This window comes from Chlorocebus sabaeus, chromosome 13, assembly GCF_047675955.1.
Source record: "Chlorocebus sabaeus isolate Y175 chromosome 13, mChlSab1.0.hap1, whole genome shotgun sequence".
Taxonomy (NCBI): Eukaryota; Metazoa; Chordata; class Mammalia; order Primates; family Cercopithecidae; genus Chlorocebus; species Chlorocebus sabaeus.
The window spans coordinates 41,487,394-41,506,348 of NC_132916.1; the positions used below are offsets into that span (position 1 = coordinate 41,487,394).

The 18,955-nt window shown below is 39.9% G+C and overlaps 1 protein-coding gene across 3 annotated transcripts in view; it reads right to left on the minus strand.

The window, feature by feature from the left end:
• The window catches only part of ROS1 (ROS proto-oncogene 1, receptor tyrosine kinase), a 148,630-nt gene that overhangs the window by 39,530 nt on the left and 90,145 nt on the right, over positions 1-18,955 (minus strand). For all 3 annotated transcript variants that reach the window (XM_038000980.2, XM_038000982.2, XM_038000981.2), the window contains 2 exons: positions 17,092-17,260; positions 2,683-2,800 (listed from right to left, as the gene is read on the minus strand). In XM_038000980.2, the coding sequence (XP_037856908.2) occupies positions 2,683-2,800; positions 17,092-17,260 (287 nt within the window). The remainder of the gene's footprint in view (positions 1-2,682; positions 2,801-17,091; positions 17,261-18,955) is intronic.

Sequence of the window (18,955 nt, forward strand, 5' to 3'; positions counted from 1 at the left end):
CCAAGAAAGCTGTGAGTAATCAGTGGTCAAGAGAGAGCTGAGTACCCTTTTCCTACTAATAGTAAGGGGAAACTTTCTCCAGAATTCCAAACCTATAAGAAAATTATTACATGATTTTTAACTGGGAAGTTTCCATTTTCTCAATTTCCAGTCTTTTACATTATTTGTAGTTTACTTATGCCATATTTCAATAAAATACAGAATACAAAATTGATAAGGAAAGTGTGAAAGTTCAGCTACCAAAGTTATCATTATATCTGAGATTCTGAGGCTTGTTGCTTCTTTTTGTATTGACCTACATTCCACCTCAAAGTCAATCCAATTGTTTTTCATTTGAAACATGGAAAGAGCACAAGGGCTGGGTTCAAAAGATGTAACTGGAATGACTTTTCACAGAATCATCAAAAAGGCAAGCTCAAGGTCTTCCATTTATGTCTTCTCTAACAATGAAGAACATTTCAGGTCCAAAACTTTTCAGACCGCAATAGTTTTAGGGCTTGGTGCCAATCCGCAGTAAGCTTAGGGATATGTGGGAGAATCTGGTTCTGTTCCTACTAATTGACTCAGCCTTCTGAAGACCAACAGAGAGTGAGGGCTGGCCCTCATAAGAGGCAGGGAAAGGGTAAGAACATCGGGAGCAGCAGGGCAGCAGAGTTGGTCACAGCTGTTCCCGGGAGCTGAGGGTCTCTTTAAGGACCATCCTGAGCAAAGCATTAGAACAGAGTGTTTTCACACATTTTGTGAAGTCTCACCTTTAGCACTGGCCATTTCATTGTTTAACCAAACAACTCTGATCCAAAAGAAAGAGGCCCTTGAGAATTTGTGAAGTGGCTCTACACAATGGCCATTGAGAAAAGAAGGAAGAATTCTGATGTTGGTTGAGCACCTTCTATTTACAACATACTGTACTGGGGCTTTACATAATGTTGTTTTAATTCACTGAGTCCACAACAGCCTAAAGAGGTGAGATAGATATTATCATCTCCATTTTACAGATGAGGAAACTTACGTTCAAAAAAGGAAAAGAACAAGGATTTAAACATGGTTTGTGTACTGGATTGAGTCCTGTCCTCCCAAAATTCATGCCCACTCAGAATATTTTAATGTGACCTTATTTGGAAATAAGATCTTGACAAATGTAATCGAATTAAGATGAGGTCATAGTAGTTTAGGATGGACCCTAATCCAATGACTGGCACTTGCATAAGAAGAGGGAAATTTGGACACATAGAAAACCTTGTGATGCAGGAGGTGATGATGACAATGATGCATCTACAAGCCAAGGAATACCAAGGACTGCCAGCAAACGCCAAAAGCTAAGAGGCAAAGATGGATTCTGCCCTAGAACCATCAGAACAAGCAGTCCTGCTGATACCTTGGTTTCAGACTTCTAACCTCTAGAGCTGTCTACTGTTTCAAGCCACCCAGTTGGTGGTCCTTTATTGTGGCAACCTTGGAAACTAATAAGGCTCGTTCAACTCCCAAGTTCATGCACTTTGCACTTCCACTACCCCGTCAGCGAGTACACAGAGCCTAACTAGTGTCCTGACTGAAGGACTTATTTTGAGATACTGAAGTTACAACAATGATTCAGTCATCTTATAGTCCATGTCCTGACAGTGGAGACCTGGAGCAAGGAGTATGCAAAGTATTTAGATGGAGTCATTTTAGTAGCACTTAAGGTGTTACTCAGGGTAACACACTAAAGAGGTCGGAGCAAAAACCTGATGTGTGACCTGATTGATGAACATCATTACAGTCACAAACCACCAAGACAGTTCTGCAGGTTTGAATATATTTCACTCTGCATGAAAAGCAGTAACAGAAACTTCAAGGAGGTTTCAATTAGAAACAAGGCCCAAGGGAATTCTCTATTATGAACAGGAACATTTTTTAAGGTTATGGGAATGCCAGAGACAGATGAAGCAAAAATAGATCAAAGATCAAGTTGCCAGGACTATAATTATGGAAGTGACTTTTGTCCTTGGAACTTCTTAAAAGATGGTTTCATAGCCCTGTGAGAGGAGTGTCTTTGGAATTTGGAATTCTCCCCTCAAGTTGGCATGAAATCAGTCCTTCTGAGCCAGTTATGGTTCACGTGCTCCCCATACTGGCCAGGTCTGAGGCTGTTCATCAGTGGCTGGTTTTCATCGATGGTGTGTTTTCAGTCCCTGGGAACACACTGCAAACTGTAATCTTCACAATGAATAGAGAATCCTGTGTGACCTCTATGCTTCAAGACAATTTCAGAACCTGACCTAATTTTACAGTATGAAAAATACCTACTTCATCACCAATTCTCACTAGAGAGTATTCACCTTGCTAAAGTAAATTATCATCAGGAATTTACATGCCATCATCATTTAACATTAAATATCAGCTAAGCTTTTTAAACAAAACTGATATTAAGTAAATATTGGTTGCATGAGCCTATGATCAAACAATTTCCATAAAGTGTCAATAAGCAGTTAGAGATTTCTGAGAATGATGTGATCTGTTTTATAATTAGCATGCCAAGACCAACCTCTAGGAATTGAGCAAAGAACATAATGATGCACGCGAGTCCTTAAACTAAAGATCTTTGTGTTTATATGTAAATACATTTGCACAAATAGTGTTACTTTTTATTACTTTATCTTCTTAGTTCTTTGTCATTTACAAGTACTTTGCAAACACACATACCTTATCTCAAGGATATAGTATATAATTCTACATCCATTATCTTCAGCTTTCTCCCATTGTATTGAATTTTTACTCCCTTCTAGTAATTTGGGAATGCCTGGTTTACTTGGGACTCCAGCTTTGGGGAAAAAAAAAGAAAATATTGATTTGATATGTTTGAAGTATTAAACTTCTGCATTGAAATCTTCCTGTAGAATATATTAAGAGGAAAGATAAATAACATTAAAGAAATATTCAGAAAGGCAGGGCCAAGATGGCCGACTAGAAGCAACTGTGTTCAGAGGTTCCTACTGAAAAAACCATAATAAGTGTGTGAATCCTTCACTGGCAACCAAGGTATCTAGATTCGCTCATCAAAATTGACTAGAAGGCTGGCGTGACACACAGAGAGAAGGAAGAGCAGTGAGCCCACCTGAGAACCACATGGTTCTTGGCTGCAACCCCCTCCCTCCAGCCAAGGGGAGCGGTGAGTTAGCATGCTACCCAGCCAGGGAAACTGTGCTTTTTCCACAGAACTGTGCAACCCATGGATTGGAAGATCCCACTCGCAAACCCACGCCACCAGGGCCTCGCGTTCCAACCCTAGAATATGCAGATTCTTATGGCCTCTCAGCTCGAATCTGCTTAAGCCTACTGAACTCCCTGGGGGAGGGGTAACCAGCACAGGCTTCTGCTGCCTGCTGTCTAAGCCCTTTGAGCTCCTTGGGGGAGGGGCAGCCAGCACTGGGACTCCCAGCTGCCTAACACGCTAATCTCCCTGGGAGGATCAGATGGATGAACTGACAGAAGTAGGCTTCAGAAGATGGGTAGTAATGCAGCATGGGGGAAAAGCAGCATCCATTTCTATAGCTCCAGACTGTGCTTTTCCCCTGCTGGAGCCAGTGAGGCTGGACAGCTTGGTCCCAAGACTTGTTGTCACAGCCTAACACACCAGCTATGGTAGTCAGCGGCCAGAGTGCCTCCTCAGGTCTAACACTGACCCATCCTTCCTCAGTGGGTGGGGCTTCCCTGCAGAATCTCTAATAACTCCAGTCAGAGGCTCAGGGACAGAATCCAGATCTCCCTGGGCCTGAGCCCCTAGGGATAGGGGTGGCTGCAGTCTCTGCAGACCAGCAGACTTAGCCTCTCCTCCTGGTAGTTCTGAGGAATCTGGGAAGCCCAGACAAGTGGGCTTCCCTGCAGCGAAACACACCCTCTCCACCAGGGGACAAAGTGCTTCGTTAAACGGGTCCTGCTCCTGGTGCCACACAACTGGGTGAGACCCTCCAACAGGGATTGTCGGGACACTCTACACAGGAGCAATCCTACTGGCATCAGGTTGGTGCCCCTTGAGGTCAGAGGTCCCAGAAGAAGGAGCAGACACCCATTTTTGCTGCTCTCTGGCCTCCTTGAGTTACATATCCAGGCGTGGGAGCAAATCAGATGAATAAGGCCTAAAGTGAACCCCAGAAAACTGCAGCAGCCCTACAGAAGAGGGATCTGACTATTGAAAGAAAAACAAACAAGCAGAAAGTGACAACAACTGCATCAACAACAACAACAAGGGCCCCCACAAAAAAACCCATTCAAGGATCAGCAGCCTCAAAGACCACAACTAGACAAACTCACAAAGATGAGAAAGAATCAATGAAAAAAATGCTGAAAACCCAAAAGGCCAGAGTGCCTCTTCTCCTCCAAATGATCACAATGTCTCCATCAAGGGTGCAGAACTGGGTGGAGGATCAGGTGAATAAACTGACAGAAGTAGGCTTCAGAAAATGGGTAGTAAAAAACTGCAAAACTATGATGAGCTAAAGGAGCATGTTCTAACCTAACACGAAGAAGCTAAGAACCTTGATAAAAAGTTGGAGGAATTGCTAACTAGAATAACCAGTTTAGAGAGGAACATAAACGGCCTGATGGAGCTGCAAAACACAGCACAAGAACTTCATGAAGCATACACAAGTGTCAACAGCTGAATTGACCAAGTGGAAGAAAAGATACCAGACTTTGAAGACCACCTTATTGACATAAGACATGCTGACAAGAAGAGAGAAAAAGGAATGAAAAAAGCCTACAAGAAATATGAGACTTCATAAAAAGACTGAACCTATGGTAGCTTGGAGTACTAGAAGGAGATGGGGAAAATGGAAACAAACTGGAAAACACACTTCGGGATATTATCCAGGAGAACTTCCCCAACCTAGCAAGACAGGCCAACATGGAAATTTGGCAAACACAGAGAACACCATTAAGATACTCCATGAGAAGATCAACCCTAAGACACATAATCATCAGATTCTCTAAGATTGAAATTAAGTAAAATTTGTTAAGGGCAGTCAGAGAGAAAGGCCAGGTCACCTACAAAGGGAAGCCCATCAGACTAACAGTGGACCTCTCAACATAAACCCTACAAGCCAGAAGAGACTGGAGGCAAATATTCAACATTCTTAAAGAAAAGAATTTTCAACCCAGAATTTCATATCCAGCCAAACTAAGCTTCATAAGTGAAGGAGAAATAAAATCCTTTCCAGACAAACAAATGCTGAGGGATTTTGTTACTACCAGGCCTGCCCTGCAAGAGCTCCTGAAATAAGCACTAAATATAGAAAGGAAAAACCATTACCAGCCATTGCAAAAACACACCAAAGTATAAAGATCAATGACACTACAAAGAAACTGCACCAACTAGCATGCAAAATAACAAAATAGCATCATGGTGACAGGATCAAACTCACATAACAATACCTACCTTAAATGTAAATGGGCTAAATGCCCCAATTAAAAGATACAGATTTGCAAATTGGATAAGGAGTCAAGACCCATTGGTGTGTTGTATTCAGGAGATCCATCTTACATGTAAAGACACACACAGGCTCAAAATAAAGGGATTGAGGAAAATTTACCAAGCAAATGGAAAAGGAAAAAAAAGCAGGGGTTGCAATCCTAGTCTCTGACAAAACAGACTTTAAACCAACAAAGATCAAAAAAGACAGAGAAGGGCATCATATAATGGTGAAGGGAACAATTCAACAAGAAGAGCTAAGTATTCTGAATATATACACACCCAGTAAAAGAGTACCCAGACTCATAAAACAAGTTCTTAGAGACCTACAAAGAGACTTAGACTCCCACACAATAACAGTGGGAAACTTTAACCCCCTACTGCCAGTATTAGACAGATCAACAAGACAGAAAATTAACAAGGATATTCAGGACTTGAACTTAGCTCTGGATCAAGTGGACCTAGTATATCTCTACAAAACTTTCTAGCCCAAATCAACAGAATCTACATTCTTCTCATGCCACATGGTACTTATTCTAAAATCGACCACATAATTGGAAGTAAAACACTCCTCAGCAAATGCAAAAGAGCTGAAATCATGACAAACAGTCTCTCAGACCACAGTGCAATCAAATTGGAACCCAGGATTAAGAAACTCACTCAAAACCACACAATTTCATGGAAATTGAACAACCTGCTCCTGACTGGCTCCTGGGTAAATAATGAAACTAAGGCAGAAATAAATACGTTCTTTGAAACAAATGAGAACAGAGAAAATGTACCAGAATCTCTGGGACATAGCTAAAGCAGTGTTAAGAGGAAAATTCATAGCGCTAAATGCCCACATTAGAAAGCCAGAAAGATCTAAAATCACCACCCTAACATCACAATTAAAAGAGCTAGAGAGGCAAGAGCCAACTATTCCAAAAGCTGGCAGAAGACAAGAAATAACTAAGATCAGAGAAGAATTGAAGGAGATAGAGACACAAAAATCCCTCCAAAAAAATCAACGCATCCAGGAGACATTTTTTTAAAAAATAAAATAGAGGGCGGAGCAAGATGGCCAAATAGGAACAGCTCCAGTCTCCAGCTCCCAGCGTTAGTGACACAGAAGACAGGTGATTTCTGCATTATCAACTGAGGTACTGGGTTCATCTCACTGGGGAGTGCCGGACAATCGGTGCTGGTCAGCTGTTGCAGCCCGACCAGCGAGAGCTGAAGCAGGGCAAGGCATCACCTCTCCTGGGAAGCGCAAGGAGGAAGGGAATCCCTTTTCCTAGCCAGGGGAACTGGAACTGAGACACACAACACCTGGAAAATCGGGTAACTCCCACCCCAATACTGCACTTTAAGCAAATGGGCACACCAGGAGATTATATCCCACACCTGGCGGGGAGGGTCCCACGCCCACGGAGCCACCCTCATGGCTAGCATAGCAGTCTGTGATCTCGCGGCAAGGCAGCAGCGAGGCTAGGGGAGGGGCGCCCGCAATGCTGAGGCTTAAGTAGGTAAACAAAGCCCTGGGAAGATCAAAGAGGGTGGAGCTCACAGCAGTTCAAGGAGGCCTGCCAGTCTCTGTAGACTCCACCTCTGGGGACAGGGCACAGCTAAACAACAACAACAACAACAACAACAAGCAGCAGAAACCTCTGCAGACGCAAACGACTCTGTCTGACAGCTTTGAAGAGAGTGGTGGATCTCCCAACACGGAGGTTGAGATCTGAGAACAGACAGACTGCCTGCTCAAGGGGGTCCCTGACCCCTGAGTAGCCTAACTGGGAGACATCCTCCACTAGGGGCAGACCGACACCCCACACCTCACACGGTGGAGTACACCCCTGAGAGGAAGTTTCCAAAGCAAGAATCAGACAGGTACACTCGCTGTTCAGCAGTATTCTATCTTCTGCAGCCTCTGCTGCTGATACCCAGGCAAACAGGGTCTGGAGTGGACCTCAAGTAATCTCCAACAGACCTACAGCTGAGGGTCCTGACTGTTAGAAGGAAAACTAACAAAGAGGAAGGACACCCACACCAAAACCCCATCAGTACGTCACCATCATCAAAGACCAGAGGCAGATAAAACCACAAAGATGGGGAAAAAGCAGGGCAGAAAAGCTGGAAATTCAAAAAATAAGAGCGCATCTCCCCCTCCAGAGGAACGCAGCTCATCGTCAGCAACAGATCAAAACTGGACGGAGAATGACTTTGACGAGATGAGAGAAGAAGGCTTCAGTCCATCAAACTTCTCAGAGCTAAAGGAGGAATTACGTACCCAGCGCAAAGGAACTAAAAATCTTGAAAAAAGAGTGGAAGAATTGATAACCAGAATAATTAATGCGGAGAAGGCCATAAATGAACGGGCAGAGATGAAAACTATGACACGAGAAATACATGACAAATGCACAAGCTTCAGTAACCGACTCGATCAACTGGAAGAAAGGGTATCAGCGATTGAGGATCAAATGAATGAAATGAAGCGAGAAGAGAAGTCCAAAGAAAAAAGAAGAAAAAGAAATGAACAAAGCCTGCAAGAAGTATGGGATTATATAAAAAGACCGAATCTACGTCTGATTGGGGTGCCTGAAAGTGAGGGGGAAAATGAAACCAAGTTGGAAAACACTCTTCAGGATATAATCCAGGAGAACTTCCCCAACCTAGTAGGGCAGGCCAAAATTCAAATTCAGGAAATACAGAGAATGCCACAAAGATACTCCTCGAGAAGAGCAACTCCAAGACACATAATTGTCAGATTCACCAAAGTTGAAATGAAGGAAAAAATCTTAAGGGCAGCCAGAGAGAAAGGTCGGGTTACCCACAAAGGGAGGCCCATTAAACTAACAGCAGATCTCTCGGCAGAAACTCTACAAGCCAGAAGAGAGTGGGGGCCAATATTCAACATTCTAAAAGAAAAGAATTTTAAACCCAGAATTTCATATCCAGCCAAACTAAGTTTCATAAGTGAAGGAGAAATAAAATCCTTTACAGATAAGCAAATGCTTAGAGATTTTGTCACCACCAGGCCTGTCTTACAAGAGACCCTGAAGGAAGCACTAAACATGGAAAGGAACAACCGGTACCAGCCATTGCAAAAACATGCCAAAATGTAAAGACCGTCGATGCTAGGAAGAAACTGCATCAACTAACGAGCAAAATAACCAGTTAATATCATAATGGCAGGATCAAGTTCACACATAACAATATTAACCTTAAATGTAAATGGACTAAATGCTCCAATTAAAAGACACAGACTGGCAAACTGGATAAAGAGTCAAGACCCATCAGTCTGCTGTATTCAGGAGACCCATCTCACATACAGAGACATACATAGGCTCAAAATAAAGGGATGGAGGAAGATCTACCAAGCAAATGGAGAACAAAAAAAAGCAAGGGTTGCAATACTAGTCTCTGATAAAACAGACTTAAAACCATCAAAGATCAAAAGAGACAAAGAAGGCCATTACATAATGGTAAAGGGATCAATTCAATAGGAAGAGCTAACTATCCTAAATATATATGTACCCAATACAGGAGCACCCAGATTCATAAAGCAAGTCCTTAGAGACTTACAAAGAGACTTAGACTCCCATATAATAATCATGGGAGACTTCAACACCCCACTGTCAACATTAGACAGATCAATGAGACAGAAAGTTAACAAGGATATCCAGGAATTGAACTCATCTCTGCAGCAAGCAGACCTAATAGACATCTATAGAACTCTCCACCCCAAATCAACAGAATATACATTCTTCTCAGCACCACGTCACACTTATTCCAAAATTGACCACGTAATTGGAAGTAAAGCACTCCTCAGCAAATGTACAAGAACAGAAATTATAACAAACTGTCTCTCAGACCACAGTGCAATCAAACTAGAACTCAGGACTAAGAAACTCAGTCAAAACCGCTCAACTACATGGAAACTGAATAAACTGCTCCTGAATGACTACTGGGTACACAACAAAATGAAGGCAGAAATAAAGATGTTCTTTGAAACCAATGAGAACAAAGATACAACATACCAGAATCTCTGGAACACATTTAAAGCAGAGTGTAGAGGGAAATTTATAGCACTAAATGCCCACAAGAGAAAGCTGGAAAGATCTAAAATTGACACTCTAACATCACAATTAAAAGAACTAGAGAAGCAAGAGGAAACACATTCAAAAGCTAGCAGAAGGCAAGAAATAACTAAGATCAGAGGAGAACTGAAGGAGATAGAGACATAAAAACTCTCCAAAAAATCAATGAATCCAGGAGTTGGTTTTTTGAAAAGATCAACAAAATTGATAGACCGCTAGCAAGACTAATAAAGAAGAAAAGAGAGAAGAATCAAATAGATGCAATAAAAAATGATAAAGGAGATATCACCACCAACCCCACAGAAATACAAACTACCATCAGAGAATACTATAAACACCTCTATGCAAATAAACTAGAAAATCTAGAAGAAATGGATAATTTCCTGGACACTTACACTCTCCCAAGACTAAACCAGGAAGAAGCTGAATCCCTGAATAGACCAATAGCAAGCTCTGAAATTGAGGCAATAATTAATAGCCTACCAACCAAAAAAAGTCCAGGACCAGATGGATTCACAGCTGAATTCTACCAGAGGTACAAGGAGGAGCTGGTACCATTCCTTCTGAAACTATTCCAATCAATAGAAAAAGAGGGAATCCTCTCTAACTCATTTTATGAGGCCAACATCATCCTGATACCAAAGCCTGGTAGAGACACAACAAAAAAAGAGAATTTTAGACCAATATCCCTGATGAACATCGATGCAAAAATCCTCAATAAAATACTGGCAAACCGGATCCAGCAGCACATCAAAAAGCTTATCCACCATGATCAAGTGGGCTTCATCCCTGGGATGCAAAGCTGGTTCAACATATGCAAATCAATAAACATAATCCAGCATATAAACAGAACCAAAGACAAAAACCACATGATTATCTCAATAGATGCAGAAAAGGCCTTTGACAAAATTCAACAGCCCTTCATGCTCAAAACGCTCAATAAATTCGGTATTGATGGAACGTATCTCAAAATCATAAGAGCTATTTATGACAAACCCACAGCCAATATCATACTGAATTGGCAAAAATTGGAAAAATTCCCTTTGAAAACTGGCACAAGACAGGGATGCCCTCTCTCACCACTCCTATTCAACATAGTGTTGGAAGTTCTGGCTAGGGCAATCAGGCAAGAGAAATAAATCAAGGGGATTCAGTTAGGAAAAGAAGAAGTCAAATTGTCCCTGTTTGCAGATGACATGATTGTATATTTAGAAAACCCCATTGTCTCAGCCCAAAATCTCCTTAAGCTGATAAGAAACTTCAGCAAAGTCTCAGGATACAAAATTAATGTGCAAAAATCACAAGCATTCTTATACACCAGTAACAGACAAACAGAGAGCCAAATCATGAATGAACTTCCATTCACAATTCCTTCAAAGAGAATAAAATACCTAGGAATCCAACTTACAAGGGATGTAAAGGACCTCTTCAAGGAGAACGAAAAACCACTGCTCAGTGAAATCAAAGAGGACATAAACAAATGGAAGAACATACCATGCTCATGGATAGGAAGAATCAATATTGTGAAAATGGCCATACTGCCCAAGGTAATTTATAGATTCAATGCCATCCCCATCAAGCTACCAATGAGTTTCTTCACAGAATTGGAAAAAACTGCTTTAAAGTTCATATGGAACCAAAAAAGAGCTCTCATCTCCAAGACAATCCTAAGTCAAAAGAACAAAGCTGGAGGCATCACGCCACCTGACTTCAAACTATACTACAAGGCTACAGTAACCAAAACAGATGGTACTGGTACCAAAACAGAGATATAGACCAATGGAACAGAACAGAGTCCTCAGAAATAATACCACACATCTACAGCCATCTGATCTTTGATAAACCTGAAAAAAACAAGATATGGGGAAAGGATTCCCTATTTAATAAACGGTGCTGGGAAAATTGGCTAGCCATAAGTAGAAAGCTGAAACTGGATCTTTTCCTTACTCCTTATACGAAAATTAATTCAAGATGGATTAGAGACTTAAATGTTAGACCTAATACCATAAAAACCCTAGAAGAAAACCTAGGTAATACCATTCAGGACATAGGCATGGGCAAGGACTTCATGTCTAAAACACCAAAAGCAACGGCAACAAAAGCCAAAATTGACAAGTGGGATCTCATTAAACTAAAGAGCTTCTGCACAGCAAAAGAAACTACCATCAGAGTGAACGGGCAACCTACAGAATCGGAGAAAATTTTTGCAATCTACTCATCAGACGAAGGGCTAATATCCAGAACCTACAAAGAACTCAAACAAATTTACAAGAAAAAAACGAACAACCCCATCAAAAAGTAGGCAAAGGATATGAACAGACATTTCTCAAAAGAAGACATTCATACAGCCAACAGACACATGAAAAAATGCTCATCATCACTGGCCATCAGAGAACTGCAAATCAAAACCACAATGAGATACCATCTCACACCAGTTAGAATGGCAATCATTAAAAAGTCAGGAAACAACAGGTGCTGGAGAGGATGTGGAGAAATAGGAACACTTTTACACTGTTGGTGGGATTATAAACTAGTTCAACCATTATGGAAAACAGTATGGCGATTCCTCAAGGATCTAGAACTAGAAGTACCATATGACCCAGCCATCCCGTTACTGGGTATATACCCAAAGGATTATAAATCACGCGTATGTTTATTGCAGCACTATTCACAATAGCAAAGACTTGGAATCAACCCAAATGTCCATCAGTGACAGACTGGATTAAGAAAATGTGGCACATATACACCATGGAATACTATGCAGCCATCATAAAGGATGAGTTTGTGTCCTTTGTAGGGACATGGATGCAGTTGGAAATCATCATTTTCAGCAAACTATCGCAAGAACAGAAAACCAAACACCACATGTTCTCACTCATTGGTGGGAACTGAGCAATGAGATCACTTGGACACATGAAGGGGAACATCACACACTGGGGCCTATCACAGGGAGGGGGGAGGGGGGAAGGATTGCATTGGGAGTTATACCTGATGTAAATGACGAGTTGATGGGTGCAGCACACCAACATGGCAAAAGTATACATATGTAACAAACCTGTACGCTATGCACATGTACCCTAGAACTTAAAATATAATAATAAATAAATAAATAAATAAATAAAATAAATAAATAAATAAATAAATAAAATAAATAACAAAATAGATAGACCACTAGCTAGACTAATAATGAAGAAAACAGAGAAGAATCAAGTAGACACAATAAGAAATGATAAAGGGGATATCACCACTGACCCCACAGAAATATAAACTACCACCAGACAATTCAATAAACTCCTCTATGCAAATGAACTAGAAAATCTAGAATAAATGGATAAATTCCTGGATGCATACACCAAGACTAAACCAGAAAGAAGTTGAATCCCTGACTAGACCAGCAGCCATATCTGGAATGGAGGCAGTAATTAATAGCCTACCAACCAAAAAAAGCCCCAGATCAGATGGATTCACAGCTGAATTCTACCAGGAATACAAAGAAGAGCTGGTACCATTCCTTCTGAAACTATTCCAAACAATGCAAAAGGAGGAATTCCTTCCTAACTCATTTTATGAAGCCAGCATCATCCTGATACCAAAACTGGGAAGAGGCACAACAACAACAACAACAACAACAAACTTCAGGTCAATATACCTGATGAACATTGATGTAAAAATCCTCAATAAAATACTGGCAAACTGAATCCAGTAGCACATCAAAAAACATATCCACCACGAACAAGTCGGCTTCATCCCTGTGATGCAAGGCTGGTTCAGCATATGCAAATCAGTAAACATAATCCATCACATAAACAGAAACAAAGACAAAAATCACATGATTATCTCAATAGATGCAGAAAAGACCTTTGATAAAATTCAACATCAACATCTCTTTGTGTTAAAAACTCTCAATAAACTAGGTACTGATGGAACATATCTCTAAATAATAAGAGCTATTTATGAGAAACCTATAGCCGATATCATATTGAATGAGCAAAACCTGGAAGAATTCCCTTTGAAAACAAGGATGTCCACTCTCACCACTCCTATTCAACATAGTATTGGAAGTTCTGGCTAGGGCAATCAGGCAAGAGGAAGAAATAAAGGGTATTCAAATAGGAAGAGAGGAAGTCAAGTTGTCTCTGTTTACAGATGACATGATTTTGTATTTAGAAAACCTCATCATCTCAGCCCAAAAACTTCTTGAACTGATAAGCAACTTCAGCAAAGTCTCAAGATAAGAAAATCAATGTGCAAAAATCACAAGCATTCCTTTACACCAACAATAGGCAAGCAGAGAGCCAAATCATGAATGAACTCCCATTCACAATAGCTACAAAGATAATAAAATACCTAGGAATACAGTTAACAAGGGATGTGAAGGACCTCTTCAAGGAAAACTAGAAACCATTGCTCAAGGAAATAAGAAAGGACACAAACAGATGGAAAACATTCCATCCCCATGGACAGGAATAATGAATATTGTGAAAATGGCCATTCTGCCTAGAGTAATTTATAAATTCAATGCTACTCTCATCTAACTACCACTGACATTCTACACAGAATTAGACAAAGCTATTTTAAATTTCACATGGAATCAAAGAAGACCCCATATAGCCAAGACAATCCTAAGCAAAAAGAACAAAACTGGAGGAAACATGCCACCTGACTTCAAACTATACTACAAGGCTATAGTAACCAAAACAGCATGGTACTGGTACCAAAACAAATATATAGACCAATGGAGCAGAACAGAGACCTCAGATATTACACCACACATCTACAACCATCTGATCTTCAACAAACCTGACAAAAACAAGCAATGAGAAAAGGATCTCCTATTTAGTAAATGGTGCTGGGAAAATTGGCTAGCCATATGCAGAAAGTTGAAACTGGGCCCATTCCTTACACCTTATACAAAATTTAACTCAAGATGGATTAAACACTTAAATGTAAAACCCAACACCATAAAAACCCTAAAAGAAAACCTAGGCATACCATTCAGGACATAGGCATGGGCAAAGACTTCATGACTAAAATACCAAAAGCAATTGCAACAAAAGCCAAAATAAACAAATGGTACCTAACTAAACTAAAGAACTTCTGCACAGCAAAAGAAACTATCATCAGAGTGAACAGACAACCTACAGAATGGGAGAACATTTTTGCAATCTATCCATCTGACAAAGGGCTAATATCCAAAATGTACAAGGAACTTAAACATATTTACAAGAAAAAGACAAACAACTCCATCAAAAAGTCGGTAAAAGATATGAACAGACACTTCTCAAAAAACACATTTATGCAGCCAATAAACGTATGAAAAAAGCTCAACATCACTGATCATCAGAGGAGTGCAAATCAAAACTACAATGAGATACCATCTCACACCAATCAGAATGGCAATTATTAAAAAGTCAGGAAAGGCCGGGCGCGGTGGCTCATGCCTGTAATCCCAGCACTTTGGGAGGCCGAGGCGGGCGGATCACAAGGTCAGGAGATCGAGACCATGGTGAAACCCCGTCTCTACTAAAAATAGAAAAAATTAGCCGGGCGCAGTGGCGGGCGCCTGTAGTCCCAGCTACTCAGGAGGCTGAGGCAGGAGAATGGCGTGAACCCGGGAGGCGGAGCTTGCAGTGAGCCGAGATTGCGCCATTGCACTCCAGCCTGGGCGACAGAGCGAGACTCCGTCTCAAAAAAAAAAAAAAAAAAAAAAAAAGTCAGGAAACAATAGATGCTGATGAGGCTGTGGAGAAATAGGAATACTTTTACACTGTCGGTGGGAAAGTAAATTATTTCAACCATTGTGGAAGACAGTATGGCGATTCCTCAAGGATCTAGAACCAGAAATACCACTTGACCCAGTAATCCCATTATTGAGTATATACCCAAAGGAATATAAATCATTGTGCTACAAAGACAAATGCACACATATGTTTATTGCAGCACTATTTACAATAACAAAGACATGGAACCAAGTCAATCCATCAATAATGAACCAGATAAAGAAAATGTGGTATATATACACCATGGAATACTATGCAGCCATAAGAAGGAATGAGATCATGTCCTTTGCAGGGACATGGATGAAGCTGGAAACCATCATCCTCAGCAAACTAACACAGGAACAGAAAACCAAACACTGCATGTTCTCACTCATAAGTGGGAGGTGAACATTGAGAACACATGGATACAGAGGGGAACAACACACACCAGGGCTTGTTGAGGGATAGAAGCTGAGGGGAGGGAACTTAGAGGACAGGTCAATAGGTGCAGCAAACCACCATGGCATATGTATACCTATGTAATAAACCTGCACGTTCTGCACATGCATCCCATTTTTTAAGGAGAAATTTTTTAAAAAGAAATATTCAGAAATATTCTAATATGATTAAATTTGTTTTTAAATGAGCATTTGAAGTTTTTATTAGTGATGGATTTCATGAATTAGTGATAAGATTAACAATATGTCTCAACTTGGCACAAAATAAGTGATAAATGAAAATAAAGAAAATTATTATAAGTTTTGGAGTATTTTCCCTCCATTCTTTTTTTTTAATTTTTAATTTTTAGTTCTGGGGTACATTTGCAGGACATGAAGTTTTGTTACACGGGTAAACATGTTCTGTGGTGGTTTACTACACCTAGCAATCCATCACCTAGGTATTAAGCCCACATGCATTAGCTATTTTTCCTAATGCTCTCTCTCCCCCTACCCCTCTCCCTGACAGGTCCCAGTGTGTGTTGTTCCCCTCCTTGTGTCCATGCGTTCTCATTTTTCAGCTCCCACTTGTAAGTGAGAATACGCAGTGTTTAGTTTTCTGTTCCTGCATTAGTTTGCTGAGGATAACGGCTTCCAGCTTCATCCATATCCCTGCAAAAGACATGATCTCATTCCTTTTTATGGCTGCATAGTATGCCATGGTGTATATGTACTACATTTTCTTCATCCAGTCTAATGTTGATGAGCATTTGCATTGATTCCAAATGATTCCTTATTGTGAATAGTGCTACAGTGAACATACGTGTGCATGTATATTTGTAATAGAATGATTTATATTCCTTTGGGTATATACCTAGTAATGTAATTTCTGGGTCAAATGGTATTTCTGGTTCTAGATCTTTGTTCCCTCCATTCTTATAGAGCTCAACTCAAAGTTAAGTTATATCTTTCAGAACACTAGTTAATTTTTAATGAACTTCGTATATTTTTCATTTTAGTATCTCAAATATAGTAGCCAATAAATATTTTTTGAACTTTCAGTAACACTATTTTCTTATAGTTATAACCACAAAATTGTCATAGCTAAACATGAAATAAGGATACTGAAAGAAGAAATAATTTTGCCCAGTTCAGGATCCAGGCAGACCCAGCCAGATCTAGCCAGTATTATTTCATTACTTCCTGCAAGGTCTCCTACATTTTCTCAATTTCTTCATTCAAGTTCTAGAAATAATAATGTACTGCTTTTAAACAACAATTTCACATATCTCTAGGATTAGTGAAATAAGTGATAAGAAAAGAACTGAAACACAGAGTTTCTGAGTGTTGAGTATGTTAGTACTTACCTTTTGTCTTAAAGCTTTCTGGAAGTGAGGTACTATTTTCTCCTGTCTTATAAACCACCACTACTCTGACATTATATGAAGTATGAGGTTGTAGATTTGTGATATTACAGACATAAGCAGGACCTTGGTTGCATGAAGTTTTGACATGGTAAAACTCATTGTATTTCCACTAGAAAAAGAAGTTTCAATTAATATTTTTGTTTCTCTAAGAAAATATTCTTAAAACACAAAAATGTATAGGCTTATAGCAAGCGATTAAAATTTAAGCATTCTTTTCTATTAAAGAATAAGAACTTCTTTATGAATGATCCCAAACATTGTCCTACTGCCTATGGTCGTTTTGCTTTTTATGATAAGATATAACTGACTTACATGACCGTTCATGGGAGAAGCTCAAGGTGGGACATACACCTCTGACTATATATCATTGAGGAAGATTCAGAGCTACTGCTTCTTGTTATACCAAAGGGTAGATACCTACATTTAATCAGGATGGCTAAGAATGCAAATCCACAGCTGTGGAACAATGATGGATCAAAACAACGGTACTTTCAGATCCCAGGGATTTGTTAATTTCATAGCAATAATATTTTCACATGTTTTGATTACATGTAATCTTTGATAAAGAAGTCCACAGTGACTTACAAACTAAGACATTTTTTTCCTCCTAACACCCTCTTCAGACATGTAACCAGAATTCTTTATTTTTATACACTGGAAACCTACATAGCCAAAAGAAGAAAATTTTTGCCCACTAATATGAAGCTACTAAGTAGCAAAGCTAGAAACTAAATACAGAAAATCTTGTTTTCATTCCACTTTAGATATTGGGCTTCTAATTATAGTTATCTGAACTTTCTTGCTCTGTGATATTGCTTTTTAAAAACTTGTATATTTGGATCCTTAGTATCATTATTTGAAAATGATAATTTCTTAACATACAAATAGGAAAAGACAAAAAGATATGGCACTTTGTCAAGGGTTCTTGATATATTTTCCCTCGTATAGTTTCATGAAAAGGTCAGTTTCCATAAATAAACTTAAATTATATCTTCTTTTTCACTTAACACTCATGAGGTCACATCATTTCATTAAATGGACACTTTATATTAGTTTTCTATTCAGTAAGGAATGATTCTCTATAGCATTTTCACTCAGTAGACCACTATGTACAATAAGAAAGGGGAATAAGGGAATGGAAGGAATTAAAACTTAAAAAATAGAACTCCTGATGTCAGGAACATTGCCTGCACTAAACTCATAAATGTATCAATCCCGCTGAGACATATAGCTTAATAGCTTAATGAAACAGGTGCATTGAATCCATAGTATTTACTGTGAACCTCAGAGAGAGAGAAATCAATTCCTGGCCAAAAAAAAAGATGGCTTAACTCTTTTTGGTTCTCTCTCCTTCATGATCTGGTGGAGAAATTACCTATAGTGAATAGTCTAGCTGACCCAACATTCCAAACCATCAAGAAATTTTCAGAGCTCCTTGAAGTGTCAGGAGATATTTGACCAAGGGTACCGCTGGAAAACGGTAGAGTGTTGGCATCACCTCAGCAATGAATGTCTGGGCAGACCACCAACCTGGAGAGGTGCCACAGGATATCCCAGTAAATCACAAGGGTGTCAGGACTTTCCATTTCTCAGAGGCCGACAAGTGCAGGAGTGGAGGCTACCACAGGGGGATTTTCAAATTATTTGGGTGGCAGTGAGAGGGAGCGTCAGCTAAGATGTCTGAGAGTTTGAAACTTCAGAAACTTGTGGTTCGATAGGGATTTGCCTGAACTGCTGCAAAAAACACAATTTTAATGGGCTTCCATGAAAAAATTACCAAACAAAATTACGTGTTTCCTCTCCA